General features: G+C 41.1%; 1 protein-coding gene across 2 annotated transcripts in view; it reads right to left on the minus strand.

The window, feature by feature from the left end:
• Positions 1 to 985: 985 nt before the first annotated feature.
• Positions 986 to 15,583, minus strand: part of NUF2 (NUF2 component of NDC80 kinetochore complex) — a 30,659-nt gene continuing 16,061 nt past the window's right edge. The window contains exons 8-14 of one of the 2 annotated variants that reach the window (XM_074962178.1): positions 13,351 to 13,447; positions 11,931 to 11,993; positions 9,792 to 9,929; positions 8,176 to 8,316; positions 6,936 to 7,111; positions 3,335 to 3,470; positions 986 to 1,946 (exon numbers count right to left, since the gene is read on the minus strand). In XM_074962178.1, coding sequence (XP_074818279.1) covers positions 1,824 to 1,946; positions 3,335 to 3,470; positions 6,936 to 7,111; positions 8,176 to 8,316; positions 9,792 to 9,929; positions 11,931 to 11,993; positions 13,351 to 13,447 — 874 coding nt within the window. In that variant the 3' untranslated portion in view covers positions 986 to 1,823. Of the gene's footprint in view, positions 1,947 to 3,334; positions 3,471 to 5,853; positions 5,956 to 6,935; positions 7,112 to 8,175; positions 8,317 to 9,791; positions 9,930 to 11,930; positions 11,994 to 13,350; positions 13,448 to 15,583 lie in introns of those variants that run through there. The other variant, XM_074962179.1, reaches the window with a different exon arrangement.

The following is a 15,583-nucleotide window of genomic DNA, read 5'->3' on the forward strand; positions in this document are numbered from 1 at the left end:
TATTCCTGTAACTTTGTTCTAGATAGAGAGATATGTTATTTAACAATTAAATACTATAAGAATTTTTTATCTATTATATGGCGGAGGGGGCCTACGATTTTGTCACAGACTTCCAAGCCTTCAGCCCCGGCAGCTGGGAGATGCAGGATCACACCGCCTCCTGCAGCAACAGGGAGCTGTGAGGTACCCCAGCCGAAGCGGGGGTGGCAGGGGGACCCTCGCAGCTCCCCAGTTGCTGCAGGGACAGGAGCAAGGGGACCCCCGCAGCTCCCTAGCTGCCATGGGGGTGGCAGGGGGACTCCCACAGCTCTGAGCCCCCACAGGTGGTGGGGGCCCAGGAGCTCCCAGCCATCCCACAGCAGCCCAACCCCTTCCCATTTTAGCATGGATATTTTTAGTAAAAGTCACGGACAGGTCATGGGTAATAAAGAAAAATTCACAGAAAGCCATGATCTGTCCCTGACTTTTACTAAAAATATCCATGACAAAATCTTAGCCTTACTATTAAGTGACCTGGTTTTCAGAGGTTGAGCATATCCACCACTCCTAGTGACATCATTGGGAGCTATGCATTGTCAGCAGCTCTGCAAGTCACTTTAAAAACCATACTTAAAAGATTTTTTGGTCACAGTTTGAAAGGATATTGCATACACAGGTCTAAAACTACTATAAAATTACTGACATATGTCCTGTACCTTTTTAGTTATATCCATTCTTATGAATATACTGAAACCAATGAGTGATCAAATTTAATTTTATTTATATGGTACAGAGACAGGCTAAAATAATCTAAACCAGAAGCTGTATCAACAAAAATGTTCCAACAGTTCAACTAATGGAAGATTTGAGATTAAGGGTAACATTTTCAAAAATTATCAAATCCTCTTTTCAAAAGCATCCAAGTTATTTAAGTGCTTTTGAAAACTTTACCCATGGTGACTTTAGAAAGTCTCAATGATTAAGAAAAAGACATTGGGGGGGGGGGGGGGAAACAGATCCAAATGCAGAAGAGAGGCAACAAATAGACAAACTAATATTTCAAGTCTCAGTCCTGAAGAATTACAAGAACAGAGCCCAGAAGTAGAAAATCTAACCAAAGAAACAGGATAAACAGAATGAGATTTGAAGAGGAGCTCTGAGTAACTCAAAAGATTGTCTTTCAACAACAGAAGTTGGTCCAATAAAAACAGATATTACCTCACACACCTTGTCTCAGGAGAAACATAGGTCAGCTATAAAACTCAAACTAAAAATTACGCGAAGGAGAGAATGAACAAACAAGTAGGCTGAAAGAACACGAGAGAAATTAGGCTATCCAAATCTTTACAGCAGCTATTTAAATGTAGCATTTTATGTTCCCAAGGCAGTCTGGCCAAACATTTTAGAAGAGCAGTTTCAATAGAAACGTACAATGAATCTCAATCCATGTCATTTTATTTTTAATTCAGTTATCTGCCCAAACATGGGCTTATCCTGTACAAACACAAATGGGTGTTCAATACACACCAAGCAGAGACCATGGATTCAAGCTTCCAGAAATTAACCCTCAAACTATTTTAAATAAGAAAGATAAATTGGTAAACTTATTGCTAGAAGAATCAGAATTGAGAAAGATAATGCAGACAGGATGTTCAAGTCCATTTTTACCAAGGTTAATCAGCTGACAATACCAGGGCCTGTCTAGAATACTAAATGTGTTCTGAGTCGATTTTTAAGAAGTTTCCCACATAAAATGCAGTATTTTAAACCCAAACATGAGGATAAATACAATAAGCAGAGTCCAAATGAAAGCCAGTATAACAGCTAGTTCAGGAAGTCTGAACTCAAAGCATTCTCCTCTTCAGTTCAGCAGTTTTTTCATCTCGTGAGACTGCATAGCTCTCTGCTATCTTTGCCAAAGCTTCATGGTATTTCTCCAAGCCAGCCCTCAGGTTAAGATAGATCTCCTAAGGTGAGAAAGTTAGGTGAGAAAGTCAGTCAATTAGGTTCTCCCATCAGCAGTGTTAATGCTGATGCCTTACAGAGGATTTAAGAGACAGCAGGGAAGATTTTGGGTGAATCAGAGCTGCGCTAAGTGCTGCTCAGGAGTATCCACGGAACAGGAGGGGAAAGGTAGAGCCGACGATCACAGAGATGGGAGGGTAATGGGAACTGCCATCTCCTAGAATTCAGAGGAATCCCGCTATCCTGCACTCATCTTTCAGCTTTGCCTAGCTCCCCAACGCCCTGCATGCCTCAGAAGGATCACAGGAGGGGAATTCCCAGCTGCAACAATGCAGTCCTCTCCCCTTCCCAAGCCCGCTGATCCTTGTAAGGTTCAGAGGAGAGCACTGATTCAGCAGACCACCAATTATCCATACAATTGGGGGCTCTCATGCAGTATTATGAAGACCAAATGTGTTGCGCCATAGCATCCCCTTGGTCCACTTCTCCTCCGTCCCACAGACTACTTAAGGGTCACCTGAGAAGAGCCTAGCTCATATGGTCTTTAGCTGGCATAGAGCAGGGCATCAAGTCTGTTGTGGACATCAGGTCTGCTGCAGGAAAAGTGCATGTGTTCGGGGGGGAAAGGGTAGGCACAGGAGCTGGCTAGTTATATCCGAGCTACCTAACAAATTAGTTCAGGTTGAACAAAATCCAAAACTACTGTGAAAAAATTTAGAAGAATCAAAAAAAATCCATTTAGGGTTGAACAAAAACAAGTCATTCAACCCAAAATATTTGATTACAGGCATTTTTAAAGGGCTGGAGGAAGAAGTGGTCAGGCCCTCAGAACTTTGGTCATCACTGTGAATTGCCACTATGAATATCCATTTACAGTCATTGGGCCAGGGAAATAGTAAGAACGACTATGGCCTGGTGGTTAAGGTACTCCAAGGATTTGGTATAACCATGTTCAAGTTCTTGCTCCTATGACTGTTTATAAGAAGTGGAACAGATTCAACAGGAGAGACAGACGTTCACACCAGAATATCCCATAGCCTAATGGCTAAGGTGTGCTCCTGCAATGTGGGAGACCCAAATACAAATCCCTTTTCCACATCAGGCAGTGAAGGGAATTCAGCCTAGGTCTTCCACAGCCAAGTGAGTGCCCTAAGTACTGAGTTAAAGTTCTGAAAGAACCATCACTTCCGCACCCTGGTTTGTGAACAGTGCCTAAGTGCCAAAGAGGTTTATGGAGGGGGAAGAGGAGGTTGGGGGGGGGTGAAACTATTTGGCAATTTTATGTCAAATTCACAGTTTCTGGTCAGCTGAAACTGCATTTTCTGGCAAATAAAAACAGTTTTGGCCAGCTCTTCTCTCCAGTACTTAATAGAGAAGAATTCCTGCTTACCTGTGCTTTCATTTTTTCCTTTTCAGTGTTCTCGTTCAGCTGCTGGACTTTGAATCTGACTTGCTGGATTTCCTTGTGAATCACCGTCACCTTCTCATAGACAGCCCCTCTCTTCTCCTGAACTCTGTTACAATACCTAAAGGAAGAAGGTATGAAATAGTTCGTGCTGAACCAATCACATCATTCCAAATTAAATACAAACACCAAGATGGATTCCACACTGGATATGAATGTCAAGGAAAGTGATTTTCTAAGTTACAGTTAGAACAGTCATTTGCAAGAGTGAAGGAAAAGCTGCATTTGTGGGATAAGTAACATTTATCCATCTAGGTGTACAATTTATCTCCATCACACTGACATCAGAAAAGTTGACTCATTCTTAAATCCTAGAGCTATATAGCATCAAGAAACAAAACTCAAAGGAGTTAACATAACTTGTCAAACAGAAATTGCCCAGTTGACTTCAATGGAGCTACACTAATTTAAACTGGCTGAGGATCTGGCCCTAAGTGTTTTTCTACTGTTGAGTGATGCATTCATCACACTCTAGAGCAGTGGTTCTCAAACTTATTTGATCGTGCCCCCATTCTTTGGGTCTGTAGTCATTTGCAAAACACACACGCCACTTAAGTACATATACCTCTGCCCAGCTCTGAAGGCAGAGTGGAAAGTAGCAGCTGCTGGCCAGGTGCCCAGCTCTGAAGGCAGCCCCCCATCGCCAGCAGCAGTGCAGAAGTAAAGGTGGCATGGTATGGCATTGCCACCCTTAATTCTCCACTGCTGCCTTCAGAGTTGGGCATCCAGACAGCAGCCACCACTCTCCCAAAGCTTTTCATGCCCCTGCAGAATACATTTTGCACCCCCCAGTTTGAGAACCTCAGCTCTAAAGGCAGCATGGTGTAGTGGGAATCTTGAGTTCAAAGGCCAGCTCAGACATGGACTTCCTACGTGATCTCAACTTTTCCTGCGTCTCAGTCGCTCCGTTTGTAAAATGGGGTTACTACTGATCCATATCACTGATGTGAAAATTAGCTAGTATTGTGCTTCAAAAACAGTTTAAAGATTAGCTGTCTGACAATGCAGGGTCTGAAAAAAGATTTGGATAGTTCATGTTTTCAAAAAATACTTCAGGACAGAATATAGCTAGGTTTTGTACTGAAGTTGCACCACCACTAATTGAAATTATTATGTCTCGACCTGTGTATTTTGCACCATTCTCTACCTATGGAACTGGCCATACAATTCAACCAACCACAAAGCTGTGCTGCACAAAATAAGTTTTAATTTGAAAAGTGCAGTAACTCCTCACTGAACATTGTAGTTATGTTCCTGAAAAAATGCAACTTTAAGCAAAACGATGTTAAACGAATCCAATTTCCCCATAAGAATTAATGTAAGTGGGTGGGGGTTAGGTTCCAGGGAAAAATATTTTTTGCCAGACAAAAGACTACACACACACACACACTATAAGTTTTAAACAATTTAATACTGTACACAGCAATAATTGTGAAGCTTGGTTGAGATGATGAAGTCAGAGGGTGGGATATTTCCCAGGGAATTCCTTACTGCTATATGATGAACTAGCAATTGGCTGAGCCCTCAGGGGTTAACTCGTTGTTAATGTAGCCTCATACTCTACAAGGCAGCAGGAATGGAGGGAGGGGAGACAGCATGGCAGATAGACACACACCTTGTGTGTCTGTGTGTGTGTGAGAGATGTGCATTTCCCCTTTAAGTACGCTGACCCACTCTTAAGTACACTGCCTTATTAAGTTAATCAGCAAGCTGAGACCACAGCTGCTGCCAGGAAGCTCCCTCCATCCTGAGCCCTGTTGTGTGTCCCCCTGCTCTATGGAGATGGGGTAAGCGGGTGGCAGGAGCAAGGGGGGGGACACCCTGACATTAGCCCCCCTCTTCTCTCCCACCACCCAGCAAGCAGGAGGCTCAGAGAGCAGCTCCAAGGCAGAGGGCAGGAGCAGCACACTGCCGGCGGGGGGGAGGGACAGCTGAACTGCAGGCAATTGATAGCCTGCTGGGCAGCTGCTGCACAGGGAACTTAGGGGAGCAGGGAGCTGATAAGGGGGGCTGCTGGTCCACCCTGGTTCCAAGCCCCCACCAGCTAGCTGCAATGGGCTGCTCTTCCTGCAAGCAGTGGACAAAGCAGGCAACTGCCAAACAACATAAGGGGGCATTGCACAACTTTAAACGAGCATGTTCCCTAATTGATCAGCAATGTAATAATGAAACAACGTTAACCGGGACGACTAAGTGAGGAGTTACTGTATTAAGTCTCTAGCTCCTGGAGATGCACTGGGGTGGTAGGAGGAGAGGTAAAATGGGCCGAGCCAGTGCCACCCCTCCCCAGGACCCAGAACAGTGCAGGATAGACCCACCCCACTGTGGGGGCAGTAGGCAGCTGTGTGCTGTCAGATGGGACAAGGCATTCAAGCTTAACAAACAGTTTTAAGTCATCTCTGCCCCTACCCACAAAGGGAAAGAAAAGATGCATTCTTCTGCTCACCACCAAAAATCCTTCCGCTCTCCTGGATGCCAAAACCCAAAGCCACCTCCCTCCTGTTCTTCACTGCTAAATCCCATAACTGTCAAAACACAGGAAACATCTACAAGGCAATTATGTGTTAATGCAAAAATCTACAGCTACACTAAAAATTGAGAAGAGCATTTAATATTGAAAGCAAACAATTCTATATTGTGCTGCCTTCATTTTTGATTTAATTAAAACCTCCATTTACTTTAAGTTACTTCAAAATTTAGTTGGAGTGATAGGGGAATCTGCCACAAATTCTAGGCCCAGCTTTCTGCAGAGAACAGAAGCCCTTAAGTAGGACCAGAGCACTCAGTTAACTTTCCCCATCTAAATGAAGATGCTTCCTATACAACACTCCATTCATTTGGCCAGTAATGTTCTGTATCCCCTTTGACACTATTGAGGATTGGAGTTTAAAATACTATCACGGGCCAGCTCCTCCTAGATCTTATAGTAAAATCATAGCCCTGTGTTTACAATATTACAGTCTGCCATCATGGAAAGGATTGTGATGTTCCAAGCTCAGCCTTACGACATGCCTGCAGCATCACGTAGGAAGGAAGACGAGCTGGGAAGCTTTGATCAAATGACACTTTTCCTTTTGTTTTAGACGTGTCACATCAGGATAATACCCCCCCTGAGATAAAAGACCCCATTTCCCTGTGGGTCTTGAATGGCTTTGATAATGAGCAAAAGTGGCAAGGGAAATTATGAAAAATTCATGAAAGGCAAATGGGGCTTTGTTGAAGTCTGATGAGTTGGAAAATTATCCCAGTGTGACATTTTCTTTAAAAAGATTTTAAAAAAAAATCAAGCCTAAGCATTATAAATTGAATTAGTAATCCACTGAAAGAGTTGCTGTCAACTCACATTGCAATTATTGATCCAAGTCCCCAAGTGCTTGCCTACAGCATTACTGGTCTTCACAGAACTATCCCCCATCACTCCCATTTCCATCTATACTACTTGTTACATGTTTGTATCAGGGATGTGAATTTTTGTAAGTGTATGTCAGATAAGTAGCGCCAGGCAGAAATGCCAACTCATCCGTACTCAAATACTGTGCGCTTGTACTGCTCAACATCCTCCTGTTTCTTCTTTATCCTTATTTCAGCTGTAGACAGCTTCTCACGCTTAGCATTGACCAGTCTCTTTAAGGACATTTCATCTGTCGCAGCATTCTTCAACTCTATCTGGCCATTCTCAATCTGGTCCTCGAGATTTCTGACCTACAGTATTTTCAAAGAAAGACTGAAAAGCAATTCTATAAAATCAAAGAAATGCAATGTCTCTCTATTAGATATTTGCCAAAATAGAACTTTGTTCATTCTCATTTTGATAGTCTAAAAACGCAGTTAATTCTTCCTAGAAATCCAACAGTTAACACACTTTGTAAATATTTTACAGATCAGGCTTGGTGGATTACATCACTTAGACTTCCAGTAATTACTGCAATATACTACAGTAAATTATGTAGGACAAATAGTCAAAACTTTACTATGTTTTGCCAAAAGAAGTGAACAGTAAGGTAGCTATTTTTATTTTTACTTACTAAAATACTCTGTCATTCTCCAAAACTGTTAGCCCTAATTAAGAAGGTACCATTTATCATGACAAAAAATTTTGTCCAGTGAAAAATGGGCTGGTAATACTGATAAAATTAAGGTGCTTGTTAAAATGATCATTTTGGGTACAATGATATTTCCTCCTTTTGGCTTCCGCTCTTCCCAGAAGTAGAACAGTTAAAAATTCAAACTTCCCTCTTCCCAACAAACAACACTCTAGAAAAAGAGAAGACAGTACATGCTATTTTGGCTTATGTTTCTACGGTAATAGGTGCTTCCACTATTAAAGATGGCAACAAATTTACAGGCGTTTGTCAATGTGACCTTAAATCAAAATTTTCCCTCCTACCTACAGATGTGCTACGGGAAGTTACTGTACTCAACCCCAACAGTAGCTGCATTTTGATAGTGCTGCTTATAAATAGTTTTGAAGCAGCTTCGGATCCTTTAGGATAACAGGAACTATTGAAATGGAAGATTATGATTGAGAAAATAGCTATGGTACTGGCTGTTATGTCTAGGTGCTGGAAGGCAACATGCTTTGCTTTGAAATAGATTCCATTTTAGCAAATATCATTTGTACTGTTGCATAGCAGTTTGTTTTTTTCAGATTCATATCCTAAGCAAAAAAATTAGAGCAACAGGGAGCAGCACTTGCAGTAGTTAATTGAGAGCAATTTATTTCTTACATGCAGTTAGAAGGGGACACACAAGTACATAATACAAACCTCTGATGAGATATTGGCCATTCTCTCCACATTTGCTCCTTGGCTTTGCATTTTCTTTTGGTATAATTGCACCTCTAATTGACATGATGGCAGAATCTCAACTAGGTCTCGATAACCTTCATACTTCTCAATAACCTCTTGCTTTACAAAAAAACACAAGAAAAAGATATTTACTTAAAGAAATGAGTGAAGTGTGGTTTCTGTTATGTTCTGTAGTAATGCATATTTGCTCTTGTAACTAATCCTTCAATGTCTGGAATTAAAGAAATCAAGTAACTTCAAAATTGTTGCTGAAAGGAAGTAAATTTTGAGTTTGCCAACAAAATTATGTATCGGAGGAAAAAGCTGTTGGTTTGGGAAGGCAGGGATGACACCTAAGTGCTGTACTCAACCAAACCTTCATATATAAGGAAGTAAATGTATCCATTAAATGTGCTACAGTGCCTGTTGGGGAAGAGAATGCAAGTTATACAATGGAAAATTCTATGTGAGTAGAAGTGCAATTATGTTCAGTCTCATCTAGCATTACACAGGAATGTTTGATTAGAGTCAGATGGCAACAACTTCACACCTTAAAAACAAACCGTATAAACAGAGAGAGAAATCTGAAGAGTAAGTTGTGAGCTTCACTGACGCATAGATGAATCAGTCTGCTCACAGGACACAGCCAAACATGAACCTCATGGCTGTTGTACTTAAATATATACTGTCTGAACTTTCTCTGCCAATTATTTTTACAGGTAACTGAAAAGATAGGTATATAATTGAAGAAGTTAGAGGAACGTTTTCCTGTATTTTTCTCCTATTTAGTTTGTGCATTTCACAGATAATGTCTGGGGGGGAGGGGCAGGTTCCAATGTTGCTCCTGAATAGCCACTTAGTTTCTTCTTGTTTATCATGAGTCTTCACACATCAGTAGGAGTCAAACATTTAAGAATACAAAGAAGCAATTAGAAAACCACAAAGTGGAAAGGGGACTCAGCTTAGTTCCTGAAGCTACTATTGCCGTTTTTTGCAGTTTACTAAGATTTCAAGTTGATTGTGTACCTTAAATTATCAGCTTCCTTTTGATTTACTTCCTCTATTTTAACTGGAGTGAACTTATGTCAGATGATTTTGAAATTAGATTGTTATTTTGGGATAAAGTGTTCCCAGAGAGCAGAAAGCAAGCCTCCAGATTCAGAACTACTGAGTGAGAACAGAGGTAACCTTGGAGCACCTGGTCAAAAGGCCAGGGCCTAGGAAGAGGTGCCAAAACAGCGCCAGCCATATGTGGTAGTGTCAGAATGATGGATGCAGTCAGCTGGACAGGTTCAAGGACCCAACATTCCTAAGTTTAGTATTACACGTGGAACAATCAATAGCACTACTTGTGATCCCATCCTTAAAGGAGGTGTTCTCTAAATATCAGATGTCTGTTTTCTTTCATTATAAACTAAATTCTTAAATTCCCGGCTAGTCACCTATTGCTGATCTTTTTGAAAACGATGCACAAGCAGCTCTCAATATTATGCCAGAAGACAGACTCATATCATTATTAAATTCCCTCTGATGGGCAAGACATGAGTAGACTGTACTAAGTACAAAGCAGCCATAGTACAGTGATCAAGACTCACCTTGGTTTTCTTGAGTTTCTGGACAGTCTCCTTCATATGTTCTTTGTAATTCTTCAGTTCCTCTGGAGACTCTACAATTTTTGATTTCAGTTGCTCTTGTTCTTCTTTCAAAGTAGCCATTGTCACTTTTAGCTGATTCTAATTAGCAAGATAATTAAAATGTGGTTGATCTCTATTTTAGTCAATTTTAATAATGCTGTAAGACTTAAAGGTGATATAGCTATTCTGCCTTCTGATTAGCTGCTATCTGCCTTCAGATACTTTAAGTAGAAGGGAGAAAAGAAGTTCAGTGAGGCAGGGTTCTGCAATGAGCATCTTGTGGAGGAGAGCATTTTACTGCTATCTAGCAAGTTGTTCTACATCATAACATTTTTGTTTTAGAATTTTGGTTTTTTAAAAAGAAAAATACTATTAAATTCTCTTAAGAATGTTACAGTTGCCAAGCAAAGCACTCAGGTCAGCAAATGCCAAAGTGAAGGCTGCCTTAATTCTGCTCCCTTTTGTACGTGTGTTATGGTACAATTTTGAGTTACAGGACTGCATGTTATTTTTGCTGCTCTCATACTTGCTGCAAACATTCATGCCAATGAAATTCACTACCCAAATGTTAATGAATAAGAGGTCACAAATACCAGTAGAGCTAAACAGCCAGCTGTATTCACAAGAATATTCATAATTTTTTTCCTCCATTTGTCCAGTTCTAATCCTGGCCAATATTCTCTCTGTAAAATAGGTAATAACTAAGGAGGTACGGGCTACTGCCAAGAATTTAGGGGATGCCCTGTTTCCCCCACTCATTCTAGAGTGTTTTCACATTCTTTGAAGACTTAAAGGTGATACAGCTATTCCATCAAGAATTAACGACTTTAAAAGGATGTCACAGTTCTATAGTTAGGCATTCAAATCAGAAATTTCCAAAGGTAGCATATCCGGCCTTAATGCTATCCTTTTATTTGCATGAAACAATATCGTCTTTAGTTATGGGATCATTTATTCTTTAATACAGTGCAAAATACAGCTGTTCTACAACTTTAGATACTAGCAATATTTCCACCTTGCGTACTTACGCAACTTTAAGTGTTATAATGGTCCATTATCTTTTCTGATTTAGGACCAGATGTACTTAACACCTACATATTTTTCTTTCCAAAGAAGAAAGATGGAGGCAAGGTACAACAGGAATAATATATCCCAGGCATCTTACAGGATCAGTAAGAAGGAGCTCAGCTTCATTTGATGTGCAACATACAAAATGGGCATCATTCCAACTGCACTATGCATATATAAAGTGAAATTTTCAAAGGCTCATAATTTAATCAAGTTAAAACCCAATTTTCAAATGCTTAAAGGGACTTTTCCATGCGGGCTTCTTCTGTGCCAAATTTCAACTTTACATCTCCAGCTCTGTCAGCATTATTACAGCAGTTCACAAAGTTGTAAGATTTTGGTTTTTATAGCTTCCCACCTCCCCTGCACTCTTCACATGCAAATGGCTGAAATCTTTCAACTCAAGCTTGCCCAAAGTATCACTTATGGGCAGAGATCAAGCCTGGAAAATTTCAGCCTGAAAGGTGAAAATAGGGGTTTGGAATGGAAGTGTTTAGGCCTTGGCTACAAACAAAAGTTGTACTGCTTTTACTATACTAGTACAGTTGTAATGTTACAAAACCTCTTGTGTGGGCACAGTTATACTAATATAAAGATGCTTATACCGGTATAGCTATTCCTGTAAGGGAAAGGGAATAAGCTATATTGGTATAGCACCATTATTCCAATATAGCTGCATCCACATTAGGGTCTGTACTGGGATAATTATTTTGGTATATAAAAGTCTCATCCTTAACTAAAATAGCTATACTGGTACAAAAATTGTGTTTAGACCTGGAATTAGAAACCTTAGTTACAAGAGCTGGAGTCCCAGATATATCAAAACCAAACTTTATTCTTATCATCCAAGTTTCCATGAAACACAAATATAGACGTGGTTTTTAAAATGCAATCAAGTTTCATTATCTGAACCATTCACACTGCACATAGCTAGCAGAAGTCAGGCAGAAAAATCTGATGCTATATTAAAAGAAGGTCCATCACTTACTGCAGGCTATTGTTCAAATCTCATTTAAATTGAGTTATACTTACCAGACTTCGAGTTCTCTCTGCAACTTCTGCTTTCTTTTGGGAAGTCACTTCTTGCAAAGCTGTCTAATGAAGAGAACAATTGTTTGACAGTTAAAAGAGGAGAATTATCAGTATGGCTTCTGGTTTTAAGTTTGAACTTTTACTACAGAGAAAAGACTACTGAAAAAAGCAGTTACCAGCTACCTGCACAGCTATCCCTTCTCAGCAAGTGCACCCCACAGGTGTCAGGCTTTGGGTGGAATTCCACAGTTCACCCACCCTTAGACGAGGACCTGTGTTACAGCCCCTGGAGTACCAACCGTGACTACTTCAGCAAGTCCAGCTGCGGTTTGGATCTTGCCATTGATGTACCTGGGAGTGGTTACTATTGATTTATGCACAGAGGCCACACAGCCTTCTCAAACAGTATTGCTGAATATTAATAGAACAGCTTTCAGAAACATGATGGGTTACAAACAACAAAAAGGGAGACGTAAGTACATGGATCTTGCCTTTTAACTACTTCTGGCCTAGATGCTTAGGCCCTGCTTAGAAAGAACATGCCTGCCTGCAGCTCCTATCTCTTCCCCCCACCACCCATGCGCACATGCTGACTACTTTCCCCCTCCCTTTCTATTAGGGACATCTTTTAACCAGTCAGGGTCTTTTGATCTTTAGCATGTCCCAGTGATAGCCCCATGGTACTCTTAGCTGCTTTGAAGATGTGTACTTGCTGCTGTCTTATCTCTTAGGGTGTCTACACTGCAATCGAAGGAGTAATTGCAGCTTGGGTAAACACACCTGTGCTAGCGTGGCTAAAAAAGAAGCAGTGCAGATGCGGCAGCACAAAGTGAATAGGTAGCCGGGGCCCCTGGTGTGCTTGTACAGCCCTTGCCCCCACATCTACACTGCTATTTTTAGCCATGCTAGCACAGGTAAAACTAGTACGGATATATCTACCTGAGCTGCCATCACACCTCAAACTCCATCGCAGACATACCCTTAAGTCCCTATTTCCTGCCCAAGCCAATCCCCAGCTCTGGTTTGACTTAACCCTTTCAGTTCAAGTAGGCAGCAATACAAAATTAAACGAGGAACCAGTCTCACAATATTCATTATAATGCAGCAGATCTCAGTTCCTCACACAAGCAATGTGTTTCTGTAATGAAAAACAGACTATATTTCACACACTGCTTCTGATCCCTATGGGCCCAGCTGATAGCTTCATTCCCTCATAGGTACCAGCACAAGTTAATGCTAGGGAGTACCACAGGACTCAGACCAGGGTAGACGTAAATACCTTAAAATATTTTGACTTGCTTTTAGTTTTAATCAAATTTTCATGGGATAAATCCAAAGAAATAATAAATGCCCACAATCAGAAGTCATAGTAGTTGTACTTTGTGACAGAACTTCAGAGACACACACAAATAGGGCATACCGTTTTTTGACGATAGTCCTGGTTTAGTACTTGCTGCAGTTCTTTAATATCATCAGACAGCTGCTTGAACTCTGCTTTTTGCTCTACTGGAATCGTGCTAAACACAAAGATATGATGTTTGATCTTGTTAGTGCATGTCAGGTGTCAGTGAGCTCAGGCTGTGTAGTATAGAAAGAAAGACTTTTCCTGCCTCGAAGGGTCTTAGGTTCAGCTACAGACAGTGACCTGGATGAACAGTTGAAGACTAATCTCACATCATTTTCTTTTTAATCTTGCTTTGGTGGGTTATTGTTGAAAGATTTCATAGCTCCGGCATAATTTAAGGAGTGATTTAAGTAAAGAGGGAGCACAAGGAGTGAGATCTGTACGTTTAAGAGGCAACACGGAAGAAAGTGCAAAAACAAGAGTGAGAGAATGATACTATGACATATTGATCTACCTAGATATTTTAATTATAAAATGTAATATTTTTGTAGCAATATAGCTTAAAGTGGTAGACTTAAAGCACAGGGCTAACATCAGACAGGAGACTCTCCCAGAGTGTACTGAGAGCAATTCTTGGGTACTGGAAAACTTTAGTTTTCAAATTGGTCTTGGAAATTAGCAAAGAAGAACAAGAAGTGGCTATGGATATTGGGGGGGGGAAGGGGGGAGGGAATACAGTGCCACAGTGGGGAGCTGGACTGATGAGAATGGGCCAGAAAACATGAGTAAAGGAGGCAGCTAACCCCATGCAGGGAGTCAGAAGTAGTTGTATAATTGTAACTAAGACTCTAGAAATATTAGTCTGAGGCATATTTAAAATAGGATCTTCATCTTTAACATACTTTTAGTTCGAACAACCCGAATTTGGAACTAGTGACTGATAGTGGAGCAAGTCACTGGTGGGACATCCCAGAGAGAGAAAAACTGACCTGCAGTCCATAACGGTGACAAAGTAGAGTGATGATAAACTTGAGTACTCTGCCAAAGGAATGGGCATAAGGGAGCCCTATCTGATGGGGTGGAAGCTAACGGAGGGCTGGAGGAGAGGGAAAGTCCATGGAACAGGAGGAGTGCAGACTTGCTTAAATATGCAAAGGGAGTGAGTAAGACAAGAGAGCAAAAAGAATGAGAAATCAAGAGCAGAGAAGTAACACTAGACAAAAAAGTAAAGCGGGACAAAGTCTTAAAGATACAGAACAGAACACTGAAAACTTGATGCAGGACAACTATTTAGCTTTTCTATGGTGCTTTGCAAATACTAGTCTAATTAACCCTCAACATCTCCTGTGAGGTACATAAGTAGCATAGTTCCCTTTAAGGCGAGCAGCTGCACACACTGCTAGCTGGTCCTGCAGTGCTCCCTCCTCCAGTAGTGTTCACCAAGAGCTACCAGACAGCACAGCTGCAGAGCAGGCTCTTTGATGTGGCTCCCCTTCCTCTGCATGCTGCAGTTTGAGAAAAAAAGCTGACCCTGGTTCAGATAATACAAGCAGCACATACTAATGTATACAATAAATATAACTATTAGAAAGAAGGTAAATGGAGGCAGGACTGGCAACTTTACATACAACTGTAAGAGCTGCCATACTGGGTCAGATCATGGTCCATCTTGCCCAGTATCCTATCTCCGACAGTGACAGAGCTTCCAGGGGAGTGTGCAGAACAGGGCAATTATGGCGGAATCCACCCGTCTTCCTCTGCTGGCTTCTGGTAGTCAGAGGGTTAGGGTGACCCCGAGCATGGGATTTCTTTTTTGAACCCAGTTATACTTTTGGCAATCAGAACATCGCATGGCAATGAGTTCCACAGCTTTAGTTGTGCACTGTGTGAAAAAGTACTCTCTCTTGCTGTGTTAAGCCTGCTGCCTATTACTTTCATCAGGTGACCCCTGGTTTGTGTGTTGTATGAAAGGGTAAACACTTCTCTTCACTTTTTCCTCACAATTCAAGATTTTATAGACTCTATTATAACCCCACCCCTTAGCCATTTTTTTTCTAAGCTGATCAGACCCCATCTTTTTAGTCTCTTCTCATATGGAAGCTGTTCCATACCTGTGACAATCTTTGTTGCCATTCTCTGAACCTTTTCCAGTTCCACTATATCCTTTTTTAGGAGTGGCAACCAGAACTGGACACAATATTCAAGGTGTGGGCACACCATGAATTTATATAGTGGCATTATGCTACCTGTCTTATTTTCTATCATTTCCTAACACAGTGAGCCTTTTTGACCGTTGCTGTGCATGGAG

The sequence above is a fragment of the Natator depressus genome, chromosome 8 (genome assembly GCF_965152275.1).
Source record: "Natator depressus isolate rNatDep1 chromosome 8, rNatDep2.hap1, whole genome shotgun sequence".
Classification (NCBI taxonomy): domain Eukaryota; kingdom Metazoa; phylum Chordata; order Testudines; family Cheloniidae; genus Natator; species Natator depressus.